The 23463-nt window shown below is 39.0% G+C and overlaps 1 protein-coding gene across 1 annotated transcript in view; it reads right to left on the bottom strand.

The window, feature by feature from the left end:
* PDE7B (phosphodiesterase 7B) overlaps positions 1–6945 on the bottom strand; it is a 322239-nt gene extending 315294 nt beyond the window's left edge. The window contains exon 1 of the mRNA XM_045865600.3: positions 6596–6945. Coding sequence (XP_045721556.1) covers positions 6596–6616 — 21 coding nt within the window. The 5' untranslated portion in view covers positions 6617–6945. The remainder of the gene's footprint in view (positions 1–6595) is intronic.
* Positions 6946–23463: the final 16518 nt, after the last annotated feature.

Raw genomic sequence — 23463 nt, 5'->3', positions numbered from 1 at the left:
TCAAACCAATAAAATACGTACAATAAAATATGTATATTCAGTTGGTGGAGAAAAATCTCAAATAGTTGGATGCGCAACAGGCCAAAAAATTTTATTAGACTCATGTGTAAGCTAGAAGGAACTTTGACCTTTACTAAGCCCCTTGTTTTGTCCATGAGGAAACGGTGCTCAGAGTGATGACTGGCCCAAAGTTACTCAAGCAGGAGTGATGGCCTGTCTGTCTCCTCACTTCAGGATGGCTACATGCTGGTCATATTGTGCTCCCTCACCATGTCAAAGGCACATAGGAAGAACTCAACAGGATTGAAGGAAGAAGTTAATGAAGCAATTTAAAAACAAAACAGAACTCTTCTTTTACTTTCTATTTTTTCTCAACTTTAAATATCACACAATAATAAATAAATATCTGCCATTTCCCCCGTTGTAGATGTAATAAACTTATGGGGAGAAAAGCTGAACAATTCTAAAGTATATGCGTGAAAAGTAAGTCTTGCTCCCATCCCCTACTCCAAGTTCTCCTAAAGCTGTCCGTTAAGATTTTTATTTGAATTTCCAGAAATTTTCTGTCAGTGTGTATGAATGTGTACATATAGTGTGGAAATATTAATGTAGCCTTTTTCTTTACCTGATACATCTTAAAAATCATTCCAGATTTGTGTGTGCCAATCTAGCACATTCTTTTACATAACTATATGGTTTTCTATTGCAAAGATTTAAAGTAATATATTCATCAACTCACCTACAATTGGGTGCAGGAAGCTTCTGATTTTTTTTATATTACAAAGAGTATAAAAATAAATATAATTTGATATGTTCGTGAACTAAGATGTCACGAATATGTAAGTCATTGACCATCTGATATCTTTTGATACCAAATTCTGACAAAATCAGGCATATGTTAACCAATCCTTATGTCTACCCCGGGACCCAGGGAAAAAGCCCTAACCCCAGACTGGACCTAGACTGATCTCCCATCCCAGAAGAGAGGCATATTCTTAGAACTCAGAACTCTTAAATATCCTTCAGTATACTTAAGTCATGTATAAACTCCTTTTTTGAACAGAATCTTTATTTTGTATGTCTGAAGCAGTGGGCAGGTAATGATAATTTTCATTGTATTGAAAGGATATTTTATGCATTTCTTATTTATATGTTAATTATGATAATGTAAAACACAAAAGGTCTTAATAAGAAAACAATCTGAGCAGGAATTTTATAAAAAATCTTATGTGAATTTACCAACCACTAGAAAGGAAAAACGAAAACAAACATTACTCCACATTTTACTAAAGGAAACTCCGTCAACATCTCATTACCAATCTTAATTTTTTTTCCATCTTCTCCTTACAACTGTAAGAAAGGGAGGAGACAAGGAAGGGAGGGGGGTTAAATGTATGACATAAACTTTCTTTATTGGCATATTGGCTAAGGCTATTATTTTCCTACTTCTATACTACATGCAAATAAATGTATAAAGCAGCCATGAAAGGATTTAGATTTTCAAAATGTTGGTGGTATTTATACAGTAGTATATTAAAACTTGTATATTGCTTAATCAGTGTCTGGGTGTTTAGTGTTGAGTTATTTTTAGGTTTATCTGAAAACTACAAACCCTGCTCCCTGTTCTCCATGCTTGAGCTGTTAACTGTAAACTGTCACCCAGAGGAGATGCCAGGAGGAATGTTCTGACCCAAGCAGGATCTCACCAGTGTGTCTGGATTAGGGGAACTGAATTGCATCAAATCCCACCACTGGGATGAGATAGTGACCCTGGACCATCAGGGCAAAGGTCTCAGAGCAGGTACTCAATGAACAACCGATTCACCAAAAAAAATGTTTTTCATCTGAAGACTCCTCCAATTGAATTATCAACATGTTTTCAGTTACTCTAAGGAAACCAGCATTGGGTTAAGGAGATATTAAACTAAATAATATAGAAAATCCAGGATAGTGACTGGCACTCAGGAGAAAGACACTTGTCATGTAACGTTAAAGTCCCCAGCTACAATGAACACAGAGCATGTCCCTTGACTGTATGAAGGAGCACTACAGCCTCACGCTAGAGAAACTGGGCAAGGCTAGGTGATCTTCCCTGGGGAGCAATAGTCTCCCTGAGGAGAAATTCTCCAAAACCCAGGGCTTTGTTTGGCCTTTGTTTTTCTTTGCCAATGAGAGTATTTTGGAGGTGAAATTATATAAATTTGGGAAACTGAGCAAAGGCAAAATAAAGGGAAGTGGTAGAAATAAAGGATGAGAGGGGTGTCTGGGTGGCTCAGTCGGCTAAGTGTCTGCCTTCAAGTCAGGTCATGATCCCAGGGTCCTGGGATCGAGCCCTGAGTTGGGCTCCCTGCTCCGTGGGGAGCCTGCTTCTTCCTCTTCCACTCCCCCTGCTTGTGTTCCCTCTCTTGCTGTCTCTCTCTCTGTCAAAAATAAAAATAAATTGAAAAAATCTTAAAAAAAAAAGGATGGGAGAGGAGGAAGAATAAAAACAAATGAATGCTAAGAAGTCAATACTAATCTTGTCAGATTTGGGAAGGAAAAAGGCATTCTGGAAATATTCCAATGGCCTCATTTAAAGATGAGGAAACTGAGGCCCCCAAAGTTTAAGAAATGTGCCCTAACTCACATGGGTTATCTCTGGAAGTTCCGACCCACCATGTAAGGTTTCTTAACACCGAGGGCATTTCCCAGAACACCACCACATTGCATCAATACTCAAGCCCACGACAGCTTGTGACCATTCCCCGCTTGTACCAAATGGATGCTGGCATCTGGGGCTGTTGTTAAAGTTCTTGAAGAACTCCTGCTTTCTATGACTCCTTGGGGTTCCAAGTTCAAACGATGATACAGAAGGCCCCATCATCGCCATTGATTTAGTTTACTGACTTAATTCACCATCTCCATCCTGTGCAGTAACTTAATTCAACCAATGGGGAAAACTTTGGCTGTCTTTAATGTTATATATTTTTTAAGACCACCATTACTAATATATTTCAGAAGAATGCAATGCCTTCAATTGATCATATTAAAGAGCAAAATAATAGAAATAAATACATAGATAGAAAATTTAGTTTTCTTCTTAAATTCCAATTTGCATAAAGTCATCTCTACTGTTTCACTTGTCTTCATCACCACCTCCCTCCAAACTTTCCTTTGTTCCTTCATTCCTCTGCACAGACTCCACTATTCCTTTATATGTTCAACCAGAATATAAATTTCCCAAAGGTGGGAATCATTGTTTATCTATCTTTGTATTTGTTCACTTGACATGTTGAAAACACACAGTGATGTTTTGGATTAAAGGTTTGACGTTTTCACATTTATATATAAATGGAATTATTTTTAAAACTCCAAATTAAGAATACTATAAAATGTTTCATCTAAAAAAGACTGTTAGAAACACAATACAACCAGTTTCCTTTATAAATAATGAAACTGAGGTCAAGAGTAGGCAAGTTGCTCAGAGTTACCCAGCTATTTAAAGCCTGAATGAGGATGCCCACCCTGGGCCCCTGTCTCTGCCTGCTGTTTTTTGTTCTTTGTGTTTTGTTTTGTTTTGTTTTGTTTTTGTTTGTTTGTTTTAGTGTGCTCTATGCAGTCACTTTCTAAGTACAAATGAAATCATTTAAATACAGAAGTGATTCTTTGGAAATTATAAATATCTTGGTTATACACTAGAACTTCAACACACTTCACTCTGCATTCAAATCTCTAACAATGCTTGTATATAGTAGATATTCAGTCAATTTGGGTTTCTTCATCCCTTTATCCCTTTTCTCCTCTAAATTTCCATATCAATCACTTTAAAAATTGCTAATACACCAAGTATGCATCATCTGACGCATCAAAGTTAGCATGTCCACAAAGCCACCCAGGATGCTCCTAGAAGCCAATGGTACTGATCACAAGGCTGCTCCCATGTGAATGATGAAAGTGCTCCCCAAGGCACACCGTTAAGAGAAATGCAAATGCCACCATGAGGAGGCACTGTTAGAGAGGGCCTCATTGCATGTCCAAATGCCAAATCCCTTCTTCTTCAGCCAGACGTACCTCCTAGAGGAGAGATTCCTACTTGTCTGTAGGCTATTTTTGGGATACATGTGCAAAGTAGCACATGTGTGTCTACCATAGGATGGTGAATTTTTTGAATAACATTCTGTACGTCGAAGGTCCCAGTAAATCACCTATTTTCCCTAATAAGTTGTCCCCCAAAAGTTCAACTGTGAGTTGAACCACTTAGACTACCTGTTAGCTTTTACATTTAGATGTTCTGAAGTCTATCCTAATTATCAATTTTGAGAAGTCTTTTTAATATAATGAAGCCCTCTTCATCTTGCTTGAGATTAGTCTAGCACTTAAAAAATTCCTTCCAACACTATGTTCTGTGAATTGACAAGCAGCTTCCCCCGTGATCTGAGCCTAGCTAACAACAAATTAGACTTTGGAAGATTAATTACTAGGCAGATGCATTTTCAAAGTGGTACATTCCCACTTTGAGGAAATTTGGTCATTTTACTTTTGCATCTGTTTGAAGTAGGACGTCCTTTGGCTGAAAATAACACAAGTCAACGTTTAGAATGCCCTCCTCTGTACTATTGATGTGTTGATTTCCAGATTATATTTTAGGCTGGACTAATACCAAAAACATTTTTCAAAGACAGTCGAAAATGCCATACTTCAAAATCATTTAAATAATTTACAATATATGAAGGGTAGTAAGTGCTCAGCAAACATTTTAACTAGGTATTTATTGAGAACTGACAATAAATAGTTTTGTGCTGAACACCGTGTAAAGCACCAAAAGATGTACTGTGAGTTTCCCTAAGTCGATGTCTGTTCCTGACACATCTTGGATTTTTCCACCCTTACCCTAAGTAACTTGATTCAAAAAAAGGTTTCTGCCAGCTAATTTGCTGACATATAGTCACCCCTGATTTTTGTCTGCTGTTGTTCCACTGAGTCAGTACAGTCTGAAATTGGACAGCTTATAGGGCCAGATAAAAATCCCTAAAGAGGATACAGTCTTTGGAGTTGCAACTAGTTAACTTTGGGCTTCTACTTGAGACAAAAAGCAACTTCACTTTATTAGAGAAAATGTCAATCAAGACGCAACTACTGACACCCATCTTTGTTTCCCCAGCCGGTGATACAAGATAAAGCAGAGGAAATGGAGGAGCCGAGTTTGCAACACACAAAGTCCTTGTTTTCCCACTAGGCACTGCAGAAAAGCAATTGTCCATTCACAGCACATCCTCTGCATTTCGGAGCTAATATTTTTGCAGTTCTTAACTTGGTACATTCGAGTCTTATGCAGTCTTAGGCAGTTAATTTTGTTACCCCTTTGAAATGCACTATGTCTTTGATACCTTGCTTAATATTTCCAACATGACCCAGTTTTTAAAATTTCTGTTTCTCGAGGTGGAGAATAGAAATCTTAAAAAAAAAAAAAATCAAGTAAGAAATTTTGGAAACAGAGTCATGGTTTCAAATAATCCTGTCTTGCTATTGCATAACTTTGAGAAGGGTAATAAGGAAATCCACGTTAACCATATGTTACTGGAATTGCTTTTACAGAAATGGACTCTTTGGACAGAAATGATTTTTAGCAGGGATCCCCCTCAACGCATAATAATAATGTGTCACTGAAAACAACATGAGCTCTGTGTTATTTGCCCTGCTTCCTGCAGCATTTAGTGTGTTTACTGTATATGACTGACTTCTGGTGCAAAAAGATTTACTCAAACAGTCACTCTGGCTAAAGTACATGAAGAACAGAATCTACAGATGATTAATTAGATCCCCAGCTCAATCACTAAGGTCCCTAATTAAATATCTCACTCTGCTTTCCACTCTTGTAGGAAAGGATAATTAGCAAATTCACAGTGTTAATAAAGAACTTTTTAGTTTCCTTTATAAATAATAAGATCTTAACCACTGGTCATCTAACTCAGTGCCTGTACCTTCTCTGCCGACTTCCAAGTCCAGAATATATTTTTTTAATGCAACAAGGTGATAAAGTGCATTTTCCTCAAGAATTCATTTTTCTGACATACCTTCTGTAGGTTTTTCTACCTTCAGCCTGATTATCAACTTACTCCTCTCTTCCTACTAATTTCTTCATCTTGAAGTCTGCTATCAACCAACATGACAAACTCAAGGAAAAAAAAAACCTGATTTTCTTTTTCCCTGTCCTGCAACCCTCACCAATCTCTGTACCAATATTTTCCTGTTCTGTCTCCACCAAAAAGAAAAACGACCCAACTCTAAGATTTATGTTGAAGAAGAAATACTGCGTTCATTGAAAAAGAAGGAAAAAGGAGCCCTCCTCCATGGGGGCTCAAAGTGCAGTAAAAATCCCGGAGTCTCTCATTAGGCTGGTTGGAATGAAATGGTTAATTCAGGGTAAGTGATAATGTTTAGTCAGTTCGCCTAGAAAAAGGAAGGAAATTCAAAAGCTGGTTGCTGTAGTAACAATCACAGACCAGAAATATATATATATATGTACAGGTTCATTTTAAATAAAACTCCTGCCATCTCTCTGTGATTCTGTTCTCTCAAGAAAAATGAGCTTGCCGCTTAAATTTGTTGTACCTACCTCAACCATTAAACAAGACATTTAACCATAGTGGCAGTTCTGTGACCTTTGAATGCCGTGAAATCTCTGAGCGGTGCTGCTTGTTCATGAAGACTTGTGCTGCAGAATCCAGCAACTTCATCCAGGATTAGGAATATAATTAAGTAAAAACAAGAAAAAAAAAAAAAGAAAGAAAAGAAAGAAACACAAAAGCACACAGAGAAATCGAGAGAGAAAGAAGGTAGAAAGAGAGATTCTCTCTGGGTGAGTACACGACTTTTCTCCCAGGCAAGCGCTGGGACAGAGCCGAGCCTGCTGCAGTGCCCAGACCCCCCGACTGGCTGGGGGAGCACGCAGGCCGCCGGCCTGCTAGGCTGGGAGGTGCTGTCAGTTGCCACAGGCAAGGAAAAGCAGAGACCAATCGGATTCAACTCTGGCAGCTTACTGGAGTGGAGCCTTTTCTGTTTATGTTTCCTCATTTCAAGAGTGACGTCAAAGGGTTTAGTTTTTCCTCTGCATGTGCTATTAATTTTAAAGTACTGTACTATGGGAAGAATGTGTGTGTGCCTGTGGTCAGCCTGGGCACCCCACTCTCAGGAGAACCCATGAAACATTTTCTACATTCAGGAAGAAATTTTAAAAATTTAAAATGCCTTGTGGTTGGGTATATCAAAAACAAAAACAAAAGCTAGACAAAAGCCTTGAGCTAATAATAGCGGCAAGATTTATATGTATTTTTTCCAAATGTGAGTCTATGTACATATGCCCACTTCACAGCTGTTGCTTATTTCAAAACTAACTCTTTGTCAACCTTACCTAAAAATGAGCTGTCAGTTCATCTTTATAGTCATGGAGGCAGAGTTCTGCAAATGAGCTGGTGAGCAATATTATGTGCAGTGAAAAGCAGAAATCCTGTTTATGCTGCTGATCCCTGATTTTCTATCTTTCCCCCAGCTTCTGTGGTGAAGCTTCAGGATTATTCATGCTAGGGAGATCCTTCCTGCAACTCCCCACAAGGAGTCATTCAAGAAGCAGGGCGTGCTGATTCCATAGAGCTGTGCCTGGGGTTTCAGCAAGTCCTCACCCAAAGTATGTGAAGGTACAGTTATTTAAAGATACTTCCTCTACCAGGGGCCCCAGCTTATCCCTGTATTTCTCGTCCTACTCTGGAAAATCTCAGTGATGGCCATCTGTTATTTCTGCCTCCCCCATATTCTCTCCCTTCTTCCCCGTCCCATTCTGCTAATAGAACCTTTTTTTTTTTTTTTTTTTTTCTTTTGGAAACTTTCCTTTCCCTGTGGATTGCATAGCCTTCCCCGGACCCCTTCCATACCACCGCCCCCTCCAAATCCCACCCCATAACAGAACTATGAGGGTCATGTGATCCAGACTGGCCAATTAGATTTCTTCATTGCTCTAGACACAGAAAATGTTTTAGGGGTAGGCACATCACTCAAGAAAGACCAGAGTCCTTTTGCAAATATTCATACTGATTATTTGAGAAATGAGGTTTTTCTATCTCTCTATGAGCCAATGTGGTAGGGTTAAACAAGCCTGTAGTTGTTAGGGTTCATCTTTGATGTTAAAGATAGAGCAACGAACAAAACAGATAGTATCTGCCTTCATGTACTTTACATCTGGGGGAAGAGTGAAGACAGGCAATAAAAATAAGTAAATATATAATATCTGTTGGTAATGAGGCTTTGAAAGAAAGGAAAGTAAGGGTAAAAAATCGTGTGTGTGTGTGTGTGCATATGCATTTGCTGTTTTAGGTATAATGATAAACGGAAGCACTAAGCAACTTGGAGCAGAGGCCTGAATGAAATGAAGAAGCAGGTCATCTGTGTCTCTGCATTCCAGGCAAAGAAAGCTGTGTAAAGTCCTAAGACAGGTGAATGTTTGGCCATGTTCAAAGAATAAGGGAAATAGAGTGGCTGGAAGAGAATGAGCAAAAGGAAGAAATAGGTTTAGGGAGATATGTCTGGGGCAAGATCAGGTAGTATCTTACAGGCCACTTAAAGTATTTAGACTCTATTCTAAGATGGAAAACCTATCAGAGTGTTTTGAACTAAGGGGTGCCCATGATCAACATAAATTCTAAAGGGATTTCCTCTCTCTTCTGTGTGGAAAACAGATTCTAGAGGAGCAAGGATAGAAGTAGGGAGACCAATAATGAGGCCATTGCAATGATGATTTGAACTTGGGTGAAGGTGGGAAAGGTGAAGGGGAAGGGTGTACGTGTGTGTGCGTGTGCGCGCATCTGCGCATGTGCGCGTGTGTGTACCAGGTAGAATTAGCAGGATTTCAAGATGTGGGATGTGAGTGAAAGAGAGGGATCAAGAATAATTCCTAGGATCCTCTCTTGAGCAAACTAGAATAGAGTTGCCACTTACTGATAGGGGGTAACTGGAAGAAGAACCTGGTTTTGAGCTGAAATAAAAAGTAGTCCTGGGCTTTCATTCAACAGCAACAAATATTTATTGATTATGTACTCTGTGCAGGCACTGTTTTAAGTGCTGGAGAGGAAGCAGTGAACACAAACAAACACAAAGGCACTTACCCTCATGAAACTTAGATTTTTCTGAGAGGAGACAGATCATAACAATAAAGTAAAAGATTACATAGGATACATTGAGTAAGAGATGTGGAGTAGATGGTTAAATATATAGGCCTGGAGTTCAGGGGACAGTTTTGGGATATAGATATAAATTAGGAAGTCATTGTATATTCAAGGTATTTAAAGCCAGGAGACTGGATGAAATTACCATGGCAATGAGTACAGGTGGAAAAGCCCCAGGCAATCCAAGATTAAGTAGTCAGGAATATGAGAAAGAATCAGGGGAGGAGACCGGGAAGGAACCTCCAAGAGGTAAGAAAAAAAACCCAAAAGGGTGATACCTTGGAAGACAAATGAAATTTTCAATGATCAGCTTTGTAAAATGAAAGTTAGATGAAGATTGAAAATTGACCCTTGAATTTAGAATGTGTAATCATTTGTGCCCTCGACAAAATCAGGTTCAGTACAGTAGAAAGGGTGAAAGGTCAAGAGAGAATGTAAAGAGAAAAGTGGGGGCAGACAGTATAAACAATTCTTTCAAGGTGTTTTTCCCCACAGAAAGCAGAGAAATGGGGTAGTAACTGGAAGGGAGAGTGGAGTCAAGGAGGTCTTTTTAACATGGGAGAAATATCAGTATTTTGTATGCAATGATAGGAAAGATCCAGTTGAGAAGAATAATTAGTGATGCAGAAGAGAGAAGGGGGAATAGATGGAGCACATGGAGTCTGTGGTAGACAACTGCCCCCCAAGGTGCCCAATCTCTGACAACTGTGAATATATTATATTACATGACAAAAGGGACTTTGCAGATATAATGGAGGTGATGGATCTTCAAAGAAGGAGATTGTCTTAAATTATCTGGTGTGCTCAATCTAATCACATGAGCCCTTAAAAGCAGAGAACTTTCTCTGGCTGGAAGCAGAAGGAAGATGCAGCAGCAGAAGTTAGAGAAGTTCCAAGTATCAGAAGTATTCAACACACTGCTACTGGCTCTCAGTTGTAGGACCCATGTGCAAGGACCAGAGAGAGCTAAGGGCTGTCTCCAGCTGATAGCAGCAAGGGAGCAATCACCTTAGCTCTACAGCTGCAAGGCACTGGATTCTGCCAACAACCTGAATGAACAACCTGAAATGAATTCTTCCCTATAACTTCAAGAAAGAAACACAGCCCTGCTGACACCTTGTTTTCAGCTTTTGAGACTCTAAACTGAGTACCTAGCCAAGCCACCTACAGATCTATGAACTAATAAAGTTTGTGTGAATCTGCTACAGCAGTGATGGAACACTAGTATAAAATGATTGGCTTTGGAAAGCAGCATGGAGGCTTCATCCACAGAACCAGAAAAGAAGGCAGAGTAAATGGCAGGGGTATTACTAGGTGGATTGTAATGGTGGTGCAAGATTGTGAAAGTTCTCTGTGATTTCTAATTTCTCAGTAAAACAGGCATTAGGAGTATTGGGTAAGAGACAGGATAGAAGAAGTGGTGAAGGTTTGAAGAGAGACGTGAAATAGTCATCCAGAAGAGTAAAAAGCAGGAGTTATCATAGAAGATAATATGATGGCCAAGAGCACTAAGGGCTTATTTGAGTTTAGTTTTCATGAATTAAAGTGATACCAGACAGCGTGTCACCTTTACAATATCCATGAAACATCTGAATAGACATGTCATATGGGCAGTTTGGATATAATTCTGGGGAGCTAAGGGCAGATGAAATGCTATTGAAAACTATGGGAGGGCATGAAATCATTTGATGAATGAGAATAGACTCAAGATCTAAACTCTAGGGTCTTCCAATATGTAGATATTGGGAAATTCAGGATGATCTAGCAAAGGAGATCAAAAAGGAGTGGCCATGGAGGTACACACACAACCAAGATAGTGGCCTCTCAGAAGTCAAGTTCCAACAGTCGGTGTTGTGGACTGAATGTTCCTACCTTCCCCCCTACTCCCCAGCACACACATCAATTTATATTTTGAAGCCCTAACCCCTGATACAACTGTAATTGGAGAGAGGGCCCATAGGGAGGTAAATAAGGTGGGACCCTAATCTAATAGTTCTAGTGCCCTTGTAAGAAGGAAGAGACACCAGAGCTCTCTGTCTTCACCATGAGAGAACAGAGCCAAAGGGCTGCTGTCTGCAAGCCAGGAAGAGAGCTCTCACCAGACACTAACTCTGCTAGCACTTTGATCCTGGTCTTCCAGTCTCCAGAACTGTGAGAAAATAAATTTCTATTGTTTAAGTACCCAGACTATGATACTCTGTTATGCAATCCAAATGGACTAATACAGTTATGTGAGTCATGAATTCTCTTTTTTTTTGCTTGCAGCCATTTCAGTTGGCTTTCTGTTCCTTATAGCAGGAAGAGTCCTAACAAATTCAATATACAATGTCAATGTTTCCTAGAGGTGACTGTCAACTCTCCTGTCCCTGATACAAATACTTCACCACTTGTGGCTTGAAAAACTTTAAGGATACATCTATGTCTGTCACTATATCTATATCTATCTAATCATTTCCACCAAACAGAATAATATTTATGTAAGACTATTGTGTTTAAAATACTAACTGGTTTTCTGAGGCACCATTATTTAACATATATTTTGTAGTGTTCTTTGAAATACAACATTTGAAGTGGCCACATTTTCTGTAATTTATTAGCTATAAAAATAATCCAGAAGGAGCCACCTTACTTCAGCCTCTTCATTTAAAAAGGGAATAAAAATTCCCTTTTTAAATAGCTCATGACTCACAGAAATGACCACTCTTAGTCATTTTCTTTCCTTTATAATTTAACTCTCAATTTTCTCTACTAGTGGAATAGAAAATACGATTTTTCTTGTGCTGCATCTCAAGAAAGATAAATTTCTCAGTGACCTTAGAGATATTAAATTTGTTCAAGGAGTACTTATTGAGCATAAATTATTGGCAGAACCCAATAGTGTATGTTCAACATACTTTTGGGGTTGACAGAGATCAACAGATGTTATCTCTACCTTTAAAAGTCATATACTTGGGTACTGGCACAAAAACAGACACATAGATCAATGGAACAGAATAGAGAGCCCTGAAATGGACCCTCAAATCTATGGTCAACTGATCTTTGACAAAGCAGGAAAGAATGTCCAGTGGAAAAAAGACAGTCTCTTCAACAAATGGTATAGGGAAAATTGGACAGCCACATGCAGAAGAATGAAACTGGACCATTTCCTTACACCATGCACGAAAATAGACTCGAAATGGATGAAAGACCTAAATGTGACAGTAATCCTTCAAGATCCTAGAGGAGAACACAGGCAACAACCTCTGTGATCTTGGCCTCAGCAACTTCTTGCTAGACACATCTCCAAAGGCAAGGGAAACAAAGGCAAAAATGAACTATTGGGACTTCATCAAGATAAAAATCTTTTGCATAGCAAAGGAAATAGTCAACAAAACCAAAAGACAACCGACAGAATGGGAGAAGATATTTGCAAATGACATATCAGATAAAAGGCTAGTATCCAAAATCTATAAAGAACTTATCAAACTCAACACCCAAAGAACAACAAATCCAATCAAGAAATGGGCAGAAGACATGAACAGACACTTCTGCAAAGAAGACATCCAAATGGCCAACAGACACAAGAAAAAGTGTTCAACATCACTTGGCACCAGGGAAATCCAAATCAAAACCTCAGTGAGATACCACCTCACACCAGTCAGAATGGCTAAAATTAACAAGTCAGGAAATGACAGATGTTGGCAAGGATGTGGAGAAAGGGGAACCCTCCTACACTACTGGAGGGAATGCAAGCTGGTGCAGCCACTCTGGAAAACAGTATGGAGGTTCCTCAGAAAGATGAAAATAGAGCTATCCTATGACCCAGCAATTGCGCTACTGGGTATTTACCACAAAGACAGAAATGTGGTGGTCCGGAGGGGCACCTGCACCCCAATGTTTATAGCAGCAGTGGCCACAATGGCCAAACTGTGGAAAGAGCCTAGATGTCCATCAACAGATGAATGGATAAAGAAGAGGTGGTATGAATATACAATGGAATATTATGCAGCCATCAAAAATGAAATCTTGCCATTTGCAATGACGTGGATAGAACTAGAGGGTATTATGCTAAGTGAAATAAGTCAATCAGAGAAAGACAAGTATATGATCTCCCTGATATGAGGAATTTGAGAAACAAGACAGAGGATCATAGGGAAAGGGAGGGAAAAATGAAATGGGACAAAACCAGAGAGGGAGACAAACCATAAGAGACTCTTAATCTCAGGAAACAACCTGAGGGTTGCTGGAGTGGAGGGGGGTGGGAAGGATGGGGTGGCTGGGTGATGGACATTGGGGAGGTTAGGTACTTTGGTGAGTGCCGTGAATTGTGTAAGACTGATGAATCACAGACCTGTACCCCTGAAACAAATAATACATTATATGTTAATAAAAAAATTAAAAAAAAATAAAAACATTTACTTAAAAAAAAGATTCTTCACCAAAAGATAGGTTTAGTAATAAAGATGGCAAAAAAAAAAAAGTCATATACTTGACTTAAAGGGTAATATACATGTTCTTATAATAGTAATAAGAGGAAAGATGCAACAAGGGCTCTAAAGATGGAAGAGACACAGTGGAAATTCAAAGAAAGGGAAGATTATTTCTCACAAGGGGAAGACTTTGCATAATGTTGGAGATTTCATTTGTCCTGAACCAGGAAGACATGTTATCTTGAGAGACTGACCTGTAGGTTAAGTATAAGATATGGGAGTATAGGACATGGGAAAGGAATGATATATTGTGAACCCAACATGGTAGACCAGTGAAAATGTAGAAAGTTAAATCTAAAATTTGAATTTTACTCATTACAGAATGAGGGATTATTAAAGGTCTGCAAGTAGGGAATTAAAATAGCAGTAGTGTATTCCTATTAGCTGAATGGTCTAGTGCTGAGTACAGACAATTAAACACGTGATTACAATACAGTGGAGTGAGTAATGTGATAGGGGAAGTTTGGGATGATTTGGGAGTGTATAGGAGAGAAATCAACACCGGATTTTTAACTCAATCAAGGCTTCTCCCTGAAAATAGTGACATCTGACATGAATTCTAAAGGATAAGTAAAAGGTACTCTGGTAAAAGGGAGGGATACCTGAAATGATTAAAAGCTGCTCCAATAAAAAAAGGGAGGGTACAAAATAATGAATTCTGAAATGATAACACAAACATGGACAGGTGAAGATGAGCATGGTTTACTCCAGGGACCAGAGCAAGTTCAGTTTGGCTGGAGCGATAAGAAGTGAAGACAGGGGGAGCCTGGGTGGCTCAGTCTGGCTCTTGATTTTGGCTCAGGTCAGGATCTCAGGGTCCTGAGATAGAGTCCCATGTCAAGCTCCACGTTTAGTGGGGAGTCTGCTTGAGATTCTTTTCCTCTGGCCCTTCCCCAACTCGCACGTGTGCATGCACACTCTCTCTTTCTCTCAAATAAATAAATAAATCTTTAAAAAAAGGAAGAATAAGTGAAGACAGTATGGGGCTTTTTAAGTCATATAAGAAATTGGGACTTTATTCTAAAAGAAATGGGGATATATTGAAAACTTTTAAACAATAAAGGACATGATCAAATTTGTATTTTGAAACATAACTTTGGCAGTTGTGTGGAGACCAGACGAGAGAAGTCTGGAGACAGGAAGTCCAGGAGGGAAAGTACAGTAGCTTGGATGAGGGTGGTGGTCATGTGGAAGGAGAGATATGAGAAAATTTAATGTTGTTTAGGAGATGCCTTCCATAGGATTTGGTGATGGATTGAAGGTGAAAGCTGAAAGTCTTACTATGGGATGAAAATAAGGAACAAGACAATCAAAGACAACACTCACGTTTCAGCCATGGGAAATGGGTGCTATTTACTGAGTTAGGTTTGTCAGGGAACATGATAAGTTCAGTTTGGAACTTAATATCAAAGTGAAGATGGATATGTTGCTATAAAACTCAGCAGAAAAACGTAGGTTAGGAGAACAGCTTTGAATACCATCATACATATGGTTGAAATCAGCCATATGTGCTGATGGAATCACTCAGAAAGTGTGCCTAGCATGAGAATAGAAAAGGATATGAAGAGAAACCAAAAGGAACACAATATTTAAGGGCTAGCAAAAAAAGAGAAACCTATACAAATTTGGACAAAGAGTGGCAACATAAAAAGAGAAAAGGAGGATGTTGCATCCATAGAATCTAAGGAAAATTGTGTTTCAAGATGTAAAATATAGTTAATAATGCTAAATCAGCTGAGAGGAAAACAGAAAAACATCTTTTATAGCTACTAAACTGCTATAAAACTAAAATATCAGGGTATTGATGTAGGTATAAATAAATAGAAAAATAAATCAATAGAACAGAACAAAGTCTAAAAGTGAATCAATATGTATATCAAGTTTAGCATATGATAAATGTGGTGTTTTGAATGAGTGAAGAAGGAATAGACTGCTTCAGAAACTATGTTGGGACAAGGCTAGTCATTTGTAAATACAATATCCAAGTAAGTTAACCTTAGATTCATTCCAAAATCCATTTACAAATATAAACTGTAGTTAGATAGAAGACTTAAACACGAAAAGCCAAAGCTACAAATTTGCCAGAAAACATATGATTGGATATAAGAGATCTCAAAACAGAGAAAACCTTTAAAAAGGTACTAAAGCAAAGGCCACGACAAAGAACATTGATAAAATATCTTGCGCCAAAGTTGAAGTCTTCTATATGATCAAAGACATTATAAATAAAGATATTTTTAACCTATATAAAACATAATAAATATACATTATTACACATTAGTACATCTCCATCAGATTTTTTTAAAAGGTTTTATTTATTTGTCAGAGAGAGAGAGCACAAGCAGGGGGAGAAGTAGGCAGAGGGAGAAGCAGGCTTCCTGCTGTGCAGGGAGCCCAATGTGGGACTTGGTCCCAGGACCCTGGGATCATGACCTGAGCCAAAGACAGACGCTTAACCAACTGAGCCACCCAGGCACCCCTCTCCATCAGATTTATAAAACAGAGAAGGTCTGGAAAAAAAAACAAAACCAAAAGGATCACCAATGTTCAAGGGCTAGTCAAATGAAGAGAAGCCTTTAAAAATATGGACAAAAAGGAGTGCCTGGGTAACTCAGTTGATTAAGCATCTGAATTTTGATTTCAGCTCAGGTCATGATCTTAGGGTCGTAAGATCAAGCCCTGAGTGGAGCCCTGTGCTGGATATGGAGCCTGCTTGGGATTTTCTCTCTCCCTCTCTCTCTGCTTCTCCCTCCCCCTACTCCCACATCTCTCTCTCTCTCTAAAAAAAAAATATATATATATATATATATGTATATACATATATATATACACACATATATATATAATATAGAGACAAAGAGTGGCAATGTAAGAGGGGAAAAAAAAAGAATGTGGTGTTACAGAATCCAAGAAAAACTTTGTTTCAAGAAAGGTAAAACATAGGATTTTTAAATTTAGAAATTTTCTTTTGAATATTAAGATGGGTATAATCTCTAACAACCTCCATGGAGTCTAGAGCAGGTCATCACCCTTTCTCTCTGCCCTTCTCACCTGGTACAGAGCCCTCAAGCTTAGTGTTCTCCTCACTGGAGTCCTGAACTAACCCTTCTGATGCACATCACACTTCCTCATCTATCTTCTCCACATTTCTGTCAATTGATGTATATCTCATACCACCTTTTCCTTTCTGTTTCACTATAAACTTGTCTGCCAATCTGAGTCCTCCTCCTTGCTGGTGATAGAATAGAATTCAGTGAGAACACATCTTAATGCCTTTGAAAATGGAATTTTTACTTCTTCACAGGAAAGTTTTTGTCAAGCATAAATTAAATAATATTTACAGATACTTATTGAGTGCCTACTATGAGCTGGAAACTTACATCATCAGCAACAAAATTCATTACGAATGAATTACTTAAATCTTGACAAAAGAGAAATATTTGCCCTACTACTGGATTTTCCGCCTCTGCATTTAAAATAGTTCCCATTTCAAATTATTTTCTCTTTTTCTTCTAACACTACTATTCTTTCACCAAAACTGTTTCCCAAATCAGCAGACTATTTTTGGAGACCATGTTTCCAAAGTGCTAATTTAGCTCAGAATCACAGCAAAAATATCAAATAGAAAGAACAATTGGAAAGCAAGAAGCAAAAAAACCCTCTAAATTCTACCATTTAATGCGTATCATCAACAATTCTCCATCACAGCAAATTTGCAAATTACAATTTAGCTTTGGTTACCCCCTTTCTTTTTTTTAATTTTTAATTTTTTATTTTTCTGAGAGGGAGAGATTGGGGACAGAGGGAGAGGGAGTGAGAGAATCTTAGGTAGGCTTCACGCCCAGTGCGGAGCTCAATCTCACAACCCTGAGATCACGACCTGAACCAAAATCAAGAGTCAGACGCTTAACCAACTGTGTCACCCAGGTGCCCCTGGTTATTTCCTTTCTTATGTGTGACTGGACTCCCTCAGCCTGCAGGCCAGGAACATTTTCTCTGCAGTTCCCACCCTCCTTGCTTTCATCCAGCTCTCAATGAGCACAGCTTCTAGAAGGCAGCTCCTTGGCAGCATTTTCTAGCCTCATTCTTCACTCATTTTCCACCCATTTTGCAGATCCATTTTCCATTCCTCTACTTTCTGCTGTCTAAGATAGAGCTGTTATCATGTCAATAACAGATCTTTAGAAAGTTCCTATTCTGAACATGGTAGTTATCTTTTTTTTTTTTTTTTAATATTTTATTTGTTTATTTGACAGAGAGAGACATAGCGAGAGAGGGAACACCAGCAGGGGGAGTGGGAGAGGTAGAAGCAGGCTTCCCGCCAAGCAGGGAGCCCGATGCGGGGCTTGATCCCAGGACCCCGGGATCATGACCTGAGCTGAAGGCAGAAGCTTAATGACTGAACCACCCAGGCGCCCCTGAACATGGTAGTTATCTGATAACCTAAGCCACATGGAAGTTTTTTTATAGAAGGAAAAAAAAAAAGCTTGTGTCATGACTCTGATGGCTATTTACTTTCATACTGGAGTTTTCTCATCTAGAGACATGCCATGTTATGGGCTGAATTACGTGTCCCCAAAATCATATGTTGAAGCCTTAACCGTCCCCCTCCCCCCCGTACCTCAGAATCTGACCTTATTTGGAGATATGGCCTTTAAAGAGGTTATTAAGTTAAAGTGAGGTCGTTAGGGTGGGCCCTAATCTAATATGACCTGGTCCTAATGAGAAGAGATTAGGACACAGATAGGTACAGAGGGAAGACCATATGAAGACACAAGGAGAAAACATCCATCTGTAAGCCAAGGACAGAGGCCTCAGAATAAAACCAACCCTATGACATCTTGATCTTGGACTTCCAGCCTCCAGAACTATGAGGAAATTCATTTCTGTTATTTAAGCCACCCCGTTTGTGGCATTTTGTTATGGCAGCCCGAGCAAACTAACACACACCAGAACATAGGTCCTAAGTAAGGTGAAGACTCTGGGGAAAGTTGCTTCTTTAGAACATAAGAGGTAAAGGGTTTTATGTGTTCAATTGCTTGTGTGTTTCTTTTCACAATATCAATATGTATTTTCCTGTAATTTACATTTTGGTTTTTATCGATTAAATTTTTTACATTGCTAAAGGTTCTGTTTCTGCAATATAGAAATTATAATTTAAAAGCCCAATTTATTAAAAATAAGTCGATGGTTAACTGCTTTCTTTGCAATGTTACATCAGGATTCCTTTAAATAGCAATTACCCTTAGTGCATTTAAAATAGAGATTCCATTTACAAAGATTAATTTTTTGCATTTTTTAAATGCTTTAATTTTTAAGTTATTATAAAATTGATCAACATTAAGAAAATTATCATTGCAAAATTTAAAATTCATAATAAAAATTAAAGTTTGATTATTAATTTTACAGGATAGCTTAGTAACTTTACAAGATTTAAATGCATGAGGGCATTTAAAACCTGAGTTCCAATTAACAAAGGTTCAACTCACATGTTATCTTTGAGGGATCTACTCGAGTAGGAAAACATTTTACTTGTATTTTAGGAAAGCACACACATGCCTTTATTAAGAACTTGGTGATATACCACCAGTAGGCAGTAAGCTTTATGAAGTCACAGGACTGGGTCTAACTAGCTGTGTAATTTGTTCTCAGCACCTAGCATACTACCTGACATTCAGTAGGTCATCAGTTTGTAGTCCTTTTAATGACTGAATTGATAAGCAAATGAGAATGGCTGGTGAAGTTCTATGTGAGTCAAAGGATGTAATTAAAAAAGAGTGTCCTTACAGCAACAAAACAATGCTGGAAGCCAAAAGCAGTTAAACTGTGCTGGGAGTCTGCATTATGTGATACCAGGAGAAAGAAGTTGGATATTTTACTGAGTGATCTAGTCATGAGGTTCTTATTTTGCAGGAGGACAAAGATTTTAGTGGGCAGGGCAGTAAAGCAGACATTTCACCTCGCACTGAAGAAGAGCTATAAGAAATTATGTCTCAGGGAGGGTTGCAAGCAGCAGGAAACTCCACCTTTACATTTAGTTGGGGGACCACAGAAGAACAACAATGCATGCAGAACCAGTATATACAGTGTGGATATAAACAGTGAAATGAGGGATGCCTGGGTGGCTCAGTTGGTTAAGTGTCTGCCTACGGCTCAGGTCATGATTCTGGGGTCCTGGGATCGAGCCCCACATCGGGCTCCTTCCTCAGCAGGGAGTCTGCTTCTCCCTCTGCCTGCTTCTCCCCCTGCTTGTGCTCTCTCTCTTTCTCTCTGATAAATAAATAAATAAAATCTTTTAAAAAAAACCCCAAAAAACTAGAGAAATGAGGAGATGCTTCTTAATGATAGCAAACCAGATAGTCCCTGAGAAACAGATCCTTATATTAAAGGAGGGGCTGATTTTTTCACCTCATATCTCTCATCCCAATGCCATTAAATGGCTTTAACCAATCTTAAGAAACAAGAAATAGAACAAGTGTATGTATCCGGCAGCTTCGTGGCTGGGATGCTGGCCAACTTTTACAGTTATTGGTTCCATGTAGATTTGGCTAAGCCTTTACCACATACGCTACAGAATCCCTCTGCAAAAGACCCCACAGGTGTGTAATGATTTTCCTCTTCAGACGTACAATCACGGTGTGACAACGTTTGAACATTTATTTCAAGAGAGGGGCAAGTGGAGATGCCTGGTACAGTATGAATCTGCTAGGCTGGTTTTATCTGATGTGTTAAGTAAAATTTAAGAAAAAATGTTTCAGTCAAATTGTGTTAAATCGGTCACATGTAAAATTAATTTTTTAACATGAGAACTATTTCAAATGGTTAGTATGTGAACATGGAGACATAAGCATACAGCATTTTAAATGCCTCATAGGTCACTTCCACTTATTTATTGAGGTAGACATTTGACAACAGGAAAATATTCTTTGTTCCCAGGTTTAAAAAAATAGCTAGGGACATATTGCAGCAGGAGATTGAAAACATGGATGCATTTTTCTGTAGAGTGGTCAATTTTTTTCTCCCTATTATCTCCCATGCTTGCTTGTTGCCATGGCACAAGACAACCCCACATTTTTCTATGCAGCATGATCTTGAATCAATACTGCTTTTACCACTTTCTCCATGTTTGCTAGAGATGAAAGAAACACCTGTATCTCACACATGGACTGACCAATAAATAAGCAGCAGGGGCCAGTAACTTTCTAGTTTCATAAGAGGCTATAAAATTGATCCATACATATCATTCCCTGAGAGCAACTGGAATAATGTTAAGCTTTTAATTATTTCATTTTCCTCATTCGGTAGACACCCAGGCTTATTCCCCAAGACTATGCCAAACTGTCTTGCCCAATTCCACTGAGAGTTAAGACCGCAGAGTTCCTTCTAGCTGGCCTATGATTCACCCTTGAGTTCGGTCAGAGTTGTAGCCCAGTGAATTCCTATTATCCCAAGGGGTGCTTCTCCCCTGACTTTCACAGAAAGCTCCATGAACTTCCCATTCCTGGTCATAACCTCTATCAACTTCCTTGAACGGGTTCTTGTTTCCAGACTGTTCCTCACTCTCTCTTCCTCTGAACACACTCTTGTGGTGACAGCTCTTTTGCCCCTGATTAAATTGTCATGCTGACAAACACTGGCTTCTCTCAATTATTTCCCTTTGTCCCCAGCTTTGCCTCATTTCTTGTCACCAGCCTACAATGCAAGGCTGTTAGGACCTTCTTCTTCAATTTCTGGAAATCCTTGCTTCCTTGTTTATCATTCCATTATAAAATACTTTTCAGGGAAATTTCTGCTTATAGTTGATAATATTTTGTTTTCTCCCAAAGCAGCAGGTGAAATGTAGATTTATGGCAGGAACATTTTCTCATATTTTCATAGGCAATATTATGGATTTGTGAAAAGTCAGAATGCTAAAGATTGCCAAGACTCCTACATGGGAATAATTGATACCATATTTATCATCATTCGTTGTATACTTTGTATTTTCATTGTGCAAATCACGTTCCCTGCACATGATAGGTGCTCAATTAATTATTCAATACTTTTCTCAAATGCTTTCCCTCTGCTACTCCTAAACATAGCATCAGATTTGATAGCTAGCCTTTTGTATCTGCAGAGAGTATGTAACATTTAGCATGCCCTGCACTCGTCTCCATGGATACCAAATTTCTGTGAATGGCACTTAGAGTGAAAAAATCTATAGGGGGAACTGAATTTTGCTCATTCTTTCAGCTCGAGTCCTTCTCTTCCCAACCCTTTTCCCTCTACATTTTCTGTCCTAGGCTATGTATGCTAAGAATCCTAGCACACTTTGTGCAGTAGAAAACCTTAGGAGGACAGGACATCATGTTTGTATCTTTTTGACTGCTCCATGAGCATCAACCCACAGAAACTGCAGCTAACCACAGGAAATGGGGAGGTCAAAGCTTAAGTCTATTTTTGACAAACTCTAATCAGGGATCCCCAACTTGAGGAGGTCAGAAACCTGGGGTTCGGGAAGAACAGTAACTGCAGAGGGGTGGGAATCCTGGAGCAATTTTTACATCTTTAAAAAGCTAAATTGAAATGATAAGACTTCACAGTCCAACAACATTGTCAAAACTCTTCATTTTTGGTTGGAACATCACGAACTTAGTTAGCAAATCCCTATTTACCACCCTGTGCTGCTTAAAGCTCTGGGGTGGATTGTTATTGTGTCCTTAAATAATAAAAACAGAAAACAGGTTTATTACTATAATAAAAGTGGACATATTTATGTGATATGAAGAGAAGCCTGAGTAGGAAGTCAAACTTAATTAATGTAGCATGCAGTCTTCTTTACAGATGAAATCTTTCAACACTGTAGTATCCATTAACAAAAAGAAAAAGATCCTGATGCTAAAAAAATAAAAATGATTGAGTATAACTGTCCTACCTAATGCTTTGCTTATTTGTTTGTTGGTTTGTGTGTTCTATTTTAATGCCTAAGCTTGCTTAAGAGCAACAGATACACTAAAGCTAATTTCAGACATATTTTCATCTTGGCTATTTGCTTGTTCTGAACTTAAAAAGGGAAAGTAGACCTCAGACCATTGGGTGAAGAGCCAGCGATGACGACCTTTGTTCAAAGACCCCCTGGCAGGACACTGAGGTGCTGGACCATGGGTACGGAAGAGACTGAAGGTGAATATGGTGAGAAGATAAGTGCTCCACAGAGGCCACTGGGGCTGCTGGCAGCTGTGACCTTGAGCATGGTGCAGAGGTTATTTCTCAGCTCCATGCTCTCGGAGTGCAGACAGTTGGGACGGCCTGGCAGGACTCTACAGGCTTTTCAGGAAGGAAGGGAAACCTGCTGGGTCCTGAATGTTCTTTAGAGGTGAGTTTGGATTGTGCTAGGGTCAAGAACAGGGTCCAGCACCAACAGTATTAATTACTGGACCTTATCAGACTTTCTGCTTTTCTCTCACTAAATCCTGTAGCTCCGTTTGAGATATAAAGGGTTTTCCCCATTAAAAAAGAACCTATCTCCATGTTCAAAAATCATGCTACCCACAGTGACAGATAACTACAGGTGAGAATGGCGAAAAATTCCTCCCTGCAGACAGCTGTCAGAATCAAGCTCCCTCCCACATCATAAGGGCAGTAGAGAGAGCAGAAAGGAGTTCTGGGAAGCCTTCTTGCTTACCCCATTCTCTTTGACACTGTGAAGCAACTCTGAGGAGTACCTCTTCCCCCTTCCTTCCAAGTCAGGCAAAACCAGAAGTCAAAATATTTCTTGTTCAGTAGTATGTCAGTACCAGTTCTGCCCGAGAAAAACACAA

This window comes from Mirounga angustirostris, unplaced genomic scaffold (genome assembly GCF_029215605.1).
Source record: "Mirounga angustirostris isolate CCGP_5_RB_7025 unplaced genomic scaffold, mMirAng1.0.hap1 SCAF_8, whole genome shotgun sequence".
Lineage (NCBI taxonomy): Eukaryota > Metazoa > Chordata > Mammalia > Carnivora > Phocidae > Mirounga > Mirounga angustirostris.
The sequence above is the reverse complement of the archived record's forward strand: the minus strand, read 5'-3'. Positions and strand labels throughout refer to the sequence as shown.